At 38.8% G+C, this 13,696-nt stretch overlaps 1 protein-coding gene across 1 annotated transcript in view; it reads left to right on the top strand.

The window, feature by feature from the left end:
• Aspm (abnormal spindle microtubule assembly) overlaps positions 1–13,696 on the top strand; it is a 49,377-nt gene that overhangs the window by 17,121 nt on the left and 18,560 nt on the right. Inside the window, exons 10-17 of the mRNA XM_013346781.2 lie at positions 15–190; positions 1,127–1,272; positions 1,361–1,446; positions 2,366–2,587; positions 4,479–4,686; positions 4,775–4,917; positions 5,166–5,294; positions 9,093–9,287. Coding sequence (XP_013202235.1) covers positions 15–190; positions 1,127–1,272; positions 1,361–1,446; positions 2,366–2,587; positions 4,479–4,686; positions 4,775–4,917; positions 5,166–5,294; positions 9,093–9,287 — 1,305 coding nt within the window. The remainder of the gene's footprint in view (positions 1–14; positions 191–1,126; positions 1,273–1,360; positions 1,447–2,365; positions 2,588–4,478; positions 4,687–4,774; positions 4,918–5,165; positions 5,295–9,092; positions 9,288–13,696) is intronic.

Genomic DNA, 13,696 nt, shown 5'->3' on the forward strand with positions numbered 1-13,696 from the left:
CTCCCTGTTTATAGGCTAGTAAAGAACTTCTGCTAGCCTTTTCACGAGATTTCCTAAGTGGTGAAGGTGACCTTTCTCGTCACCTTAGCTTATTGGGATTACCTGTGAGCCATGTTCAGACAGCACTTGATGAATTTGATTTTGCTGTCACGAATCTTGCTGTGGACCTGCAATGTGGGGTGCGCCTTGTGTAAGTATACGTTAAGAATTTACTTAATGCGCTAGGCTAATTTTGTTTTTTAAAGTTTCATTTTCTGTCCTAATAGTCTATCATATTATAAATTCATGATTTAAAAAAAGTGCCTGAGATTTATTTTTGAGAAAAGTGATATATGAGTTATATTACACATTTTTGTTACCTTTGCTGTTATGGGACTAGGATCTGTGGATGGGAGCTACCAATGTCTAAGATTAGTAGTCGTGAAACTGACTTAACATTGCATACTTAATAACATTTTGTGTCAGCAGTGCCTTTATGAGTTTATTATCTTTTCATGCTGGTTTTAATTGTATTCATATTCTTATTTATGATAAAGCGAATAATAGAGATACTATCAGGAGTTAGAGTTCAAATTCTGATGTATCTCTTTAGGTACTTAGATATTTTCATATGACTTGGAAACTGATAATACATTTCGGCTTTCATCTTGCTTCTGTCATTACTTGCTAGCTATATGACTAAGTTTGCTTAACCTTCGTACCTTCTGTAAAAGGCTAAGAACAATTAATGCTTAATTATGAGTTTTACTTGATGTAAAATAAGAGAAACAAGTACTTGCTTGGTATGTGGAATACTCATATCTTAATACCTGCTGCACATTTTCCTCCTGACCTCGTCCCCTCCTTCTGTCTTACTGTGTAGAACTCTATTGATTTATTCACATAAGCATATGACTTGCGTTTTTCTTTTTTCATGTATTTGTAGACTACTAACCTCCAGACTTAAAATGAGAAATAATTCAACTTGTTAACTGAAACAGTGAAAACTTGGAAGAGTTTCTGAGAGTCATTTTGTCCTTCATGTGTTTATGGTTTTGTGACTTATGTGGGCAGTAACTATTTTAATGAACTTTTTTTTTTCTTGGACACTTATGTAGAAGCTTCATTGAAATTTTCTTCCTGCCAGGCGAACCATGGAACTTCTCACACAGAACTGGAATCTGTCCAAGAGACTCAGGATTCCCGCCATAAGTCGCACTCAAAAGATGCACAATGTCGATATTGTCCTACAGGTTCTCAAATCACGAGGGGTCCAACTAACTGATGAGCATGGTGAGAGTGAACAGGAATAAAACTCAGTGCCCTTGCTGAACCTTGATGTGCGCACGCATTGTGCTAACGGACTCCCTTTCTCTCGCAGGAAACACCATCATGTCTAAAGATATCGTGGATAGGCACAGAGAGAAAACACTTGGGTTGCTTTGGAAAATAGCATTTGCTTTTCAGGTACTGTGTGTTTGGCATACTTTTTTGAGATCAATTTTGAATGGGGACTACTAAAATTATTTTTGATCAAATGAAGAATAGCGCTAGTCACTATCAGTTTTTGTACTTTCTGCTAGGAACTGTGATAACTGCTTTATGTTTCCCAACTTAATCTTTTATACTATGGACAATGTAAATATTGCTTCTTCCCTCATAAAAGAACTGAAGCTGAAGTTTCCATCTTAGAAGAAATAGATCTAAATGTACAACCCAGACTTATGTAGACCCAAATTCCATATTTGTTAGTTGTTAGTCTAACCTTTAATGGCTGAGCCGTCTCTTCAGCCCCAAATTCTATATTTTTAACCACTAAATGTTTCTGTCATTTATGTGTGGAAACTACTTGCTGTTAAAAATATAGAGATTTTTTACTAAAATATGTATATTAGGTAGTTTTTGTTGGATTTAAGAAAAAAATCCTCTGTGTGTGTGTGTGTGTGTGTGTGTGTGTGTGTGTGTGTGTTGTATGTAAGTTTATGTGTGGATAAGGAAGACAATGGTGGATGTTTTCCTCAGTTGCTTGTTTTATTTTCTGGTACAAGGTCATTTACTGAATGTACGGCTCAGGGAGTTTTTTGGCTAGACTGACTGTCCCCGCCCCCTAGCATGGGGTGACGTGTGTGCTGCCATCCCTGGCTTATCCATGGTGCTGATGACCCAGGCGTAGGTCTCATGACTGCAGTGGGCCTTTCCCTTCTGAGCTGTCCCTTCAGCCACTTTTGTTAATATTTCTGATGAGGCTGTTTTTGTTGTTTGTTTCTTTGTTTGATTTTCTATCTTCTGCAGTTTCTTTATGTAGAGACAGTTATTTTAGTTTTTGAGGGTTAAAAATGAATTATGAAAAATATAAAAATGTTTTTAACCTTTTTGTACTTTTCAGGTGGATATTTCCCTTAATTTAGATCAATTACGGGAAGAAATTGATTTTCTAAGACACACGTACAATATAAAAAGAGCAATGTCTGCCCTACCATGCCATTCTCCAGCTGTCACTAATAAGCAAAGGGACAGAAGAAACAGTGGCTCCTTTGAACACTGTGGTGACAGCGTGAGGCTATTGATGGACTGGGTTAATGCTGTTTGTGCCTTCTATAATAAACAGGTTAGTCTTTTTGCTTTCGTTTTAATTTAATGTATTTCAAATCTTGGCTAAAGTCTAATGAATACATAATAAGTCTTTTTCTGTTTCTTAATATTTAGTATGTATGCATACACACACATACTATGCACATTCATTATAAGAATGATTATCATCCTGTAGTCTATATAATCTTATATAATTATCAATTTAACAGTATGCAATAATCACAAGAAATATAAAAATCTTGCATTATATTTCCAAATATATGCAAATATAAAAATGTTGCATTTTCTTCTATGCTAAATTTATATTTTAATCCGTATATATGACAATATATTTATATACACACATCCACACATATATATACACACACACATTTGAAACAAAATCAGAAGGGACTGTAGAGTAGGTGGGACAGTGGTAGTCGGCAGAGGAATGGCTGAATAGGCTACAATGATATGTTTGCAAAATTAAAGAAAAATTTGATGGAAGATACTCTATAGGAACGGGGCATGGATATCCTGACCTTACTATACAGTAACATCCAAAGAAACATCATGTAGGAAGGAGTAACCAACCTTGGTTGAGTTTTTATAATAATTGGTCAGGTTGATATTTTCTATATGATACATCCTTTTAAGTATAAATACTTGAAAAACTTTCCTGCATACATTCAAGCTCCTTGAAGAGGCATATTAAACCATACAGTGCAGATTGCATGTTACTGGGAACATTGCCAGCTGTATGGGGGGCTATGTTTTATCAAATCCTGTAGCATTAAAGATGTGACTAATCATTTCTTATGCATTTAGTAAGTAGCTGATGCGTATTTCTGTTTCTGAAATCAATACTGGCAGTTTGTCTGGTTGCTCACTGCAAGTGTTGAGGCGCTCATTCTCAGCTGAGGTCAAACCATGACACTGCCTTCTTGCATGTCCTTTTCATGGTCTGTATGCTTTTGCAGGTTTTGATTTTTCTTGTTTAAAATGGTCCTCAAATGTAGTGCTGAAGCACTGAGTAGCGTTCCTGAAGACTGTCGTATTTCTAATTGACCACTGAATCTATCAGCTTCGTGTTGGGCATCCTTTTCAGTGCTGTGGGCCATGAGGATAATGTCACTTCATTCTGGAAACATATGATTGATGGAAATGTAGGAATTTAACCTGATTTCTCCATTAAGAGATTGTTTCACATTTTCCCAAATTTAGTGTTCATGAGTAATGAGGATTGACTATAATTTTGTGTGTGTGTGTGTGTGTGTGTGTGTTTTCGAGCCAGGGTTTCTCTAGCTGTCCTGGAACTAGCTCTTGTAGACCAGGCTGGCCTCAAACTCATGGAGATCTGCCTGCCGAGAGCTGGGATTAAAGGCATGTGCCATTAGACTATAATTCTTATAATTATAATTCCCAGTGCCTGCCCTAATATATGACTGCACTGGGTGGCTTAACACACAATTTTATTCTTTCAACAGTTGTAGAGGACAGAAGTCTAAAAGCAAAGTGTTGGCTTGGCCAGTCCATAGTCTCTGAAAGGCCATTACCCTCCGCCTTTCTCTTTTGTTCTGGTACAAGGCAGCCTTCCTGTTTCTTCTTTGGTTTGAAGCTTTATTAGTTCGATCCCTTTCTTTGCCTTTACACAGTGTTTGGTATTTCAAATAAAGCCATATTCTGAGGTTCTGGGAAGGGTCATGATATTTTGAGAGATGCTGTCTAACAAAGGACAATAATACCTGTAATCAAACCCTACTTTTGAACTGTTAATTAAGAACTGTAAGTTTGATTATGACCAATGTTAATGCTTTCCACATTATCAAATTAATATTCTTTTAGTTCCTATAAGTAACTAAAAGACTAGCATATATTTATCCAAATGTCTAATTAGAAGTGATTGCTTCTCTGGTATTTGCATGCAGGTGGAGAATTTTACAGTGTCTTTCTCCGATGGCCGTGTGCTGTGCTATCTGATCCACCACTACCACCCGTGCTACGTGCCTTTTGATGCTATATGCCAGCGTACTACTCAGTCCGTGGCCTGCACACAGACTGGTTCAGTGGTGTTAAATTCTTCATCTGAGTCTGACGGAGGTTGTCTGGACCTGTCTCTTGGAGCATTTGATCATGGTTGGTCCCTTTGGTTGGGTTCAGTATGCTCCTGCTTTGCCTGGTCTGTTAGCTACAGTCATCTCTTTGTCACTTGTCTATGTAATAGAAAATACTCCAGAACTATACAAAGAGCTTCTAGAAAATGAAAAGAAAAATTTCCATTTGGTGAGATCTGCAGCTCGAGATCTTGGAGGAATACCTGATATGATTCATCTTGCAGACATGTCAAATACAATTCCGGATGAAAAGGTCAGTGAGTGATTTCTTCATAATCACTGTTTTGTTCTGTTTGACAGGGTTTCTTTGGGTAGTCCTGGAACTTGCTCTGTAGGCCATGATGGCCTCAAACTCAAGAGCTTGCTTCCATCTCCTGAAGGATGGGATTAAAGGCATGCGCCACCACGCCCAACTGACCAGTCTGTCTTAATGAGACTCAGAGTGGTAGTGAGCCATAGTTCCCTCCTGACCTCCGTTTTCCTCTTTTGTATTTTTCTTAGGTGGTTATTACCTATTTGTCATTTCTTTGTGCAAGGCTTTTGGATCTCCGTAAGGAAATAAGAGCTGCCCGACTTATACAAACAACATGGAGAAAATATAAACTAAAAAAAGACCTAAAACACCATCAGGTAATTGTGGAAAATGAGAACAGTATTGCACAGAAGTCCAGTGAGTTTTACAAATATTTACGGTTGAGATAAGCTTATTAATTACATGTAGTTTTGAAATGCAGAGATACAAATATCTTCCTCCGGTTCTCCTCATAATCCACTGTAGGTCATAGATAACTTTTCTGCTTGTAAGTTTGGGAAGAATAAATTTGGGGTACTTGCCTTACTGCTTGCCTTTTCCTACTGCAATCTACCCTGTCTCCAGAGTCGGAAACTGTCTCCCAGTGTCTAGGTTTTGCTTTGCATGCCTTGAGCGTCGGTCAGCTCTGCAGTGACCTTCACTCCAGTCATGTTCACAGCCAAGGCGAGCCATCAAAATGGCTAATTTTAAAAAAGTTCTTGCCACAGACTGGCTCAGGGGAGCCACTCAGACCATGGGAGAACCAGGGTCTTGGTACACAGGAAGGCACAAATTCGGCAAATGACAGACAGATACAACACACGAGAGAGTGGTTGGAATCTGCTGCAATTTTACTGAATTCATGTTTTCATTATATAGTATTCAAACAAAGAACAAATCAGAAGGTCATGTATCATTGGTTGCCACAGTATGAAAGCTTCTTTTAGTCACATCAGTGATATTTAAGAAAAGTATATTATCAAGAACAGGTGTTAGAAAGCGATCTCCTGTGCCTATCTGTTGTAGGGTATTTCCCACTTTCTCTTCTATTAGGTTCAATGTGTTCTGACTGATAGTGAGTTCCCTGGACAGCTGAGGATAAAGAACCTGAAATGACCCTACCCTATAGCAACACTGACGAATATCTTGCATATCATCATAGAACCTTCATCTGGGGATGGATGGCGTTAGACATAAAACATCCTTAGAAGAGGAAATCTTGTCCTTGGGAATGTAAACCTCAGACACGTGGTTTCATCTTATGAATAGAAAGTTTCTGTCTCATTATCGCTCTCATGGCCCTTCCTCTTTCTAACCCTTTATTTCATCTAGTGACCAAATATACCTAATCAGTTCTCTGCACCTGCTGAAATATACTTTTTAGTACCTTCTTATGCAGCAGACATCATGGGGGTTGGGATCTAGCAAGCCTATCCATAAAGTTCAGAGTATAATATAATACTCTTTGTCCATCAACATTAACCCATCTATTCCCTTGCTCATCATACACCCCGTGTATGACAAAGGTTCTGCTGTAGTCTTACACATTCCCATACTGTGCTTCCCTATCCCAGAGCTGTTCCTGAAGAGATAATTCTTGTCTTATAGATGTATAGAATATCATTATTATAAAAGAGATTGTGCAAAGCCCATATCCCGCATAGCCAGCTAATTGAGAAACCCGTCTATGCCTCAGCAGTGGCTAATACTGGGCTGTCTGCCATTGACCTCCAGGGAGCCTAGTCCCATAGGACAACTAGCTCCCATCTGGTATAATGACACATGTCATGTCACACAGACGACACTGGAGTTGGTGTGGCAAGTTCTACTAGTTCTGGTTACACTTTATTAATCTGATCACTTCTTACTTGCTTTTTCCTGCTGGTTGTATTCTCTTACAAGATGATTGTTATACTTTTGGATGGGGGAAGAGAGAGACGCCATCATGAGACAGTGCTTACATAGTATTAGGGGCGGGGAATGGGAAGGGGCGGGAGAAGAAGCACAAAAGCTTGCCTGCTTCTTCAGAGGAACAACTTGAAAGATGGTGGATCAGGTGGAGCTTGTCTCCTGAAGGGGGGTGAAGGGCACATGCACAGACTACTTAGTGAAGTAGCAACCAGAGAACCCTGGGCTGGCCAGGGTACTGCCTGAGTGCATCCTCCCGGATCCCCAAGGGGCAGGCTAACATAATGCCTGAATACCAACATTACAGTGGTGGTGACATCCGTCTGTAGCTCTCTGTTGGGAGCATTGTGTAGCATCTTCTAGGTCCTCATAGGCATTTCCTGAACTGCTAGGCTGGTAAGGATTATCCTGAGATTCCTTTTCAGTCTTCAGAGTTTGCATTTGTGTTCTTATAATTAGTAGAAAGCCTCTATTGATAGTAGAGTCACCCAGTCTGTGTGCCAACAAACTGGCAGGTAGACAGTGTTTCCTGAGTCCCCTGAGAAGTTCAGCCTCTTGGTTTTTCTCTCTATAAGTAGACACAAACTCTTAAGTTAAATGAAATCATAGTATTTGGTCCTCATATGCGGAAGTGAAAGAAACTGGTAGCTGGATGCTGAAACAGCAGGAATGGCATTAAAAATGATACCGTGCTTTAGAGAAGGGTCAGTAATCGCAGATGTGGACACGGTAGCCCTTAACTGAGGGGAGTTTTCTAGCCAATTCTTGTAGTGTTTTCCTTCCTCTGTCATCAGCTTACGTAATGACAGATAAACTTGTGGGTTTTAATTGCTTGAAGTAAATTGATCTTGCACTTGAGTTAATTTTCATTTCACTTTAGTCTTGTTCATCCAAGATGCCCTTGGTGTTTCTAATTTTAATGCAAACATTCTATATTTCTGAGCTGTATCATGTCAAAAATCTGTTTTAAATTACCAGTAGTATAGCAGTGTGCTTCTAGCTGAATTTATTTGCAGGTAAGTGCTTAGCAGAGGCACTGAAATACAGTGAGATGGTCTGATCACTTTAGTAGGCTTCATTCTTCTGTCCCAAGTTCACAATTGTCTAGTTGATAACTTTCTCCGCAGTGCTGGGGTCTAGTCCATGACCTTTCCTGTTTTTGTGTTAATCTATTGGTTGCTCTTTTCATATTTTAGAATGTTTAACAATTTTATCTGTTCCATAGTGTATTCCCACACTGGCAGCTTCCATGCGGACAACACTCACTGATGGTTATTGACTAGTGATTGGCATGTATAGCTAGCCTCTGTGGGGCCCACCATTTTGTGTGGGATACTCTGAACAGTAACGTAAAGGGCGTCAGTCATGCTTTATGTTGTTTCTTTCCACCACCGGAAACAGTTCTCACATTCTAGTTTCTAACTTAAGTTGAGTAAAGTGTAGAGCGATCAAAGACACAGGCTTTCAAGCAGACAGTGTGGTCAGATCCTGGCTATCTATAGACGGGCAAGCCATTTGACTTTGTGCCTCTTTTAGCCCAGGTTATAGTGCTGCTTCTGTCCATTGTCCTAAGGAGGTTTAAGTGATTATTATAAAGTGTTAGATAGGAACTTCTTGGTGGTCGTAGTAGTGACTTTCAGAAGTAATACAAGTGGAGATGGGGGGCGTGCTGGCTTCTGTTCCCAGGATGAGTCACGCATGTTGCTGCCCCTCTCGGCACTCATTCTCACAAGGCATACCATGGCCCCTCTTCCACCTGAGCCTTGGCTTAATGCCCACGGGTTTGGTAATGAAGGGAGAGTTATATTGTCTCTCCTCTTTTGTGTATTGCTTTTTCAAGTTGTAACAAAGCAAATACTGCCTTATGCTGAAAAGCATTTTTTGTTTTCTGCATGCAGCTCTTTTCCTTTGAGTTCATGGAATCCACATCAGAACAATTGTATTTCAGTTTGTCTTGTTCTCTGCAAATGATTTGTGATAGATCAAACATGTCTGTGAACTTTATATTAGCTTAATCCTTAGGAATCTTTGTTTCTCCCAAATACTTGTCTTTTCGACATGCTCCAGAAGCATCTGTACCCCCAGGGTGAACATAGGAAGCCTAGAGTGAGGAAGGGTTTTTCCAGAATAAATTACCAATATGATTCATGTGTAGAAATTTATTAATTTAGAAAGAATTAATTCTTAAAGTAATGGTTAACTCAAATTTATTTATTTTTTCATTAAAGGAAAGAGATAAAGCTGCTAGAATTATTCAGTCAGTTGTTCTTAATTTTCTGACCAGACGACGATTGCGAAAAAAGGCCCATGCAGCTCTGGTCATTCAGAAATGTTGGCGAAGAATCTCAGCACAAAGAAAGTTGCTAATGCTAAAAAATGAAAAACTGGCCAAACTTCAGAGTAAATCGGCATCACTTATTCAGGTATGATATTCTGGAATTATATTTAAACTGAAAACATCTTCATGTTTCTTTTTAAGCTTTGAAGGAAATATGTGACAGAATTTTCAGTGACCATCTCTCGAGATTCATTTTCAAATACTGCTGTCCCTTGGTGTGTCGGGATGGGATTGGTCCTGGAACCCCATGCAGATACCCACATCTGGAGATATTTTCATGTAACTTCTGCGCTTCCTCCCATAGAGTTCAAACCATCCAAAGCTTCTTTATAGGCCCTAGTACTATCCAAATGCTGTGTGGATCGCAGTTGTGTGAATTGCTCTTGTGTGGATTGCTCAGGGAACAGAGACAAGGAAAATTTCTGCACATTCGGCCCAGATACTTGCTCTTTTCCTTGGGTATTTTCCATCTGCCATTAGTTTGAGTTCAAGAATGTGAAACTGGAGGGTGTAGGGGCTCACTGCACAATTAACTAAGCACTTGACACCTTGTTGTCTGCTGAAAGCTGCTGTATCCGGCTGACACAGTTAAGTCTCTATGCCCCTCCCTGGCTGTCCTGGTTTTCTATCAGAGCCTGTAATCTGTGACTCCGTGGGAAGCGCCAACATGCCATGCTAACCTGCTTTCCTTTCCTTTGCACCCTGGAAGCTTCTCTTTTTTGAGAAAAGTACACATTTTTCTCTGCAGGGCTACAACTGGTTAATAGAATGCCCATAATATTTTTCTTTTAACGACAAAAATGTTCCATACATGGTTATCCATTAATTTTTATAATGAGTTCTAACATTAGTGAGGTATGCTATTACCTTCATCCCTTTATAAATGCTATCGAAGTTTAACCTACAAATGTTATCTCTTTTAGAAATTTAAAAACTTTATTTCTATCTACTCAAAATGCTAAATGAGTTTAATAAATTGTCTCTTTTGAATCTTTTTAAAAATGAAATACACAAAAGGTTGCACGGAATAACATTATGGACCCTGGTTTCTCACAGAGTAATACCCATGTTATTGCCTCCTTTACCAAGAGTTAGAATACGGACAGCTTCTTATAAGCTCCTTCACAGCCAGCAAGCTTCTCTACCCCAGCCCCAGCTGACCATTAACTGTTATACTATCCATACCTTTCTCATATGCATCTTTTTAAAACAATATAAATTAGTTGTGTCTTTTTTAAAACTCAAATGTATGTAAATTATCTCACTTACTACTATTGCATTTGTGAGAATTTTCCATGTTGGGTATGCTGTGTCCTGGTTTTCAGTCTGTTGCAGTTGGACATTTGATATTCCAGATCTGAATTAACATAAGTCAAAGGCTGTTGATTGTGCCTCTTAGTGTGGACACGTCTTCATCCTGCTCAGTTGGAGGTGGTTTTTTTTGGGGGGTGGGGGCCCGGGTTGGGGTATGGGGAGCATGTTACATTTTAAGAGATATTGTCAGAGACTTGGTAAAGTGCTGTGAAGCTTAACACAGCATGTAATTTCACACTAATGTAAATATTTGGAAAATTTCTTAGTAACTTTGATGTGTATTAGCATACAGAGCAGTTTTAATTTAATTTTATTGATAATTAGTATGATGAGCATCTATTTTTCCACTTTTATGTAGTGTTATTTCTAGTCTCATAATTTTTCAGTTCGTCTCGTGTAGACTTAGAGGTTTTTGTATAGTCCAGCCTTGGGAACATTACTGGCTCTATGTTTTCCAACTGTTCTCCCTGACCTTGAGTTTGTTTCATTTTTCCCCCAGATGGAAGGCTTTTTATTTTCTTTTATGATTTGCATGTTTTGTTTGTACATTGGTTGAGGAATGTTTTTACCTTGAGTCCCTCTCTACAAGTTTCTGTCCAGTGCTCTCCATGTTCTTCCTTCCTTGCATGTTGGCTGACGTTTCTGCTGAAATGGCCACTGCTCTCCCTGGCTCCGGTGACCTTGGTATTGTTTTGCATTTTTCTGTGGCAGTTAGGATTGAGCTATTCTTAATGTGTTTTTTTCTCTAGTATTTTTTTTTTTCTGTTTCGTTGATCCCTTTTGTCTATTTAGACTTGCTCTATAGCTTCCCTTGAGTTCAGGACAGCTAGTAGCTAGAACTTCAAGGCTTTGTCAGTGACTGGCTGATAATTTCTTCCTATTGTTAGCTTGTCTTTCTTTTCTTGCAGATACTTTGCAAAGCAAACATATTTTATCATGGGTCCAAATTTTAAATAGGAAATCATAGAGCATGTAGAACCCTTAGATAGGACAGTAAATGACAAGTCATAAAACAGAAAGATTCCTTTTTGATGTGTTCTTCAATTGTGCTTACAAGCGTGTCGTTGAGAATTTTAGTCTCTGTTCATTGAGAAGACTGGCCTGTAAATACATTGCTCTCAATGTGGGTTTATTTGGCTTGTGATCAGGATTCACGGCAGAAGGAACTAGGCAGTGTCCTCTCTGGTTTATGGAATACTTGAACATTCCTGTTGAGTCTTTAACGTTCTGGTCACATCACACAATGAACCCCTCTGAACTTGGATTGTTTTTATTTAAAAGATCTTTTTTTTTAAAAATTAATTTTATGTGTAAAAGTATATGCTTTCATGTATATTTCTATGCCATGTGTGTGCCTAGAGGCTGGAAGAGGATATCAGATCCCTTAGAACTGAACTGTGGACAGTTGTGAGTCACCATGTGGGTGCTTGAGACCAAAACCAGGTCCTCTGTACCAGAAACAAGTGCTCTTAACTGCTGAGCTTTCTCTCTAGCCCTAAACTTGCTTTCAAATACTGATTCAATCTTGTTGCTTGTTATAGATCTGGTTAAATTTTTTTTCTGATATTTTAATTTTCATTGAGTCTAGATGTTCATGTTTTTCCAGGTTATTGGGAAACAGGTCTGTTTGTAATTATTTTCTCTCATCAGTACTTCCCTCTCACACCTCCTCAGGGTGCCCCCCATACCTCCCAACTTCCTTAATTTCTTTGAGGTCTGATTGTTGTGTGACTGTTCCTAACTAATGTCTACTCATCCCAGCTAGCGCACTGACAGCAGACCAAAACTATTCCAGCCTCGTCTAGTTTAAAGAACCATTGAGTTTATAGGAGGCTGATGGGTAATTCGATTGCTCCTTATATAACCTCAGAGAGGGGCCTTGTGAGCTTGTAAATTTCAGGAGCTTCCTGAAACTTGTTAGTTTTGTTTACTTCCTGAGTCTTAATCAACCTTCCTTCCTGATAGGATGTTTTGGTTTGGAAGAAATAGCTCAACAGCTATATAGTACCCATTCTTCATGTGTCAGTGTGTTCAGTCCCCAGGAGTTTGTATATATTCTGCTTCTCTTGCTTTTGATTTCTTGCTTTGTTCAATACTGGAGACATAGAATATAAGAAATTATTTCAGTTTTACTGTATTTGTGTTTTAGTATATAATGTGTTTTCAAGAAAGTTCCATGGACTGTTGAGAAGAATATGGGCTCTGCATGCTTGGTTTAGAATGCTCTCTTTATGGTATGTCCATTGGTAGATATATTATCAGAATGACCTGTCTTTTGGTAAGATGTGATATTGAAGATATTCACTTATTTCTGTGTTGGGATTAATTTATGTTGATATCCACCGGAGTTCTGAGAAATTATTGCAGCTGCACTTGCTGACTATAAGTTTAGAATTATCTCATCCTTTGGAAGACTACCTTGTCAGAGAATGGAGAGAAGCCTGCTTGTTTACTGCTTTCATTTCCTTAAAATTACTTTGCTCATCCTTTTGCCCAAAGATAGTATCAGTCTTTAGTGGTGAGGTGTTATGTTTTAGAGGAAGGAAGGAAGGAAGGGGATCAATCCAGCCTCTTAATTTTCAGTTTTTGACAGGGGAATTAAGACCATTAACTTTCAGAGTTATTAATGGTTAATTAACTGTGTTAATTTCTGTCAGTTAAATAGCTTTCTAGTGTTTGGTCTATTCCTATTTCTCATTTGCTTATCGTATGTGCTAGCGTGGTGTATTCTATTCTACAACTTCCTAGATAAATTGATCTTTCTCTCCTAACTGAAGAATTCCTGTATCTTTTCTTTAAATCACATTTTTTTTCATTTATTTTACATACTAAATAGTCCTGTCCCCCTTGTCCCTGTCCCGTGTTTGTGTGTATGTGTGTGTGTGTCCTGCGCATCCACTCCTCCTCTGTCTTCACTCAGAAAGGGGCAGGCCTCCCATGAGCTAGAACAAAGCATGGCCTATCAAGTTGAGGCAGGACCAAACTCCTCCCATTGCATCAAGGCTAGGCTTTTGGGAACCTGTTCCCTGTGCTGGATTACCTTGTCCTGTAGGTATTTTGTGTAGTAGTGATTTAGTGGTCATAAATTCTTTCAGCTTCTATTTTTGTTTTGTTTTGTTTCTTTTTTTTTTTTATTGAGAAAAGGAAAAAAAAAACAAAACAAGTTTCCCCCTCCTCCCA

The sequence above is a fragment of the Microtus ochrogaster genome, chromosome 6, assembly GCF_000317375.1.
Source record: "Microtus ochrogaster isolate Prairie Vole_2 chromosome 6, MicOch1.0, whole genome shotgun sequence".
In the NCBI taxonomy this organism is placed as follows: domain Eukaryota; kingdom Metazoa; phylum Chordata; class Mammalia; order Rodentia; family Cricetidae; genus Microtus; species Microtus ochrogaster.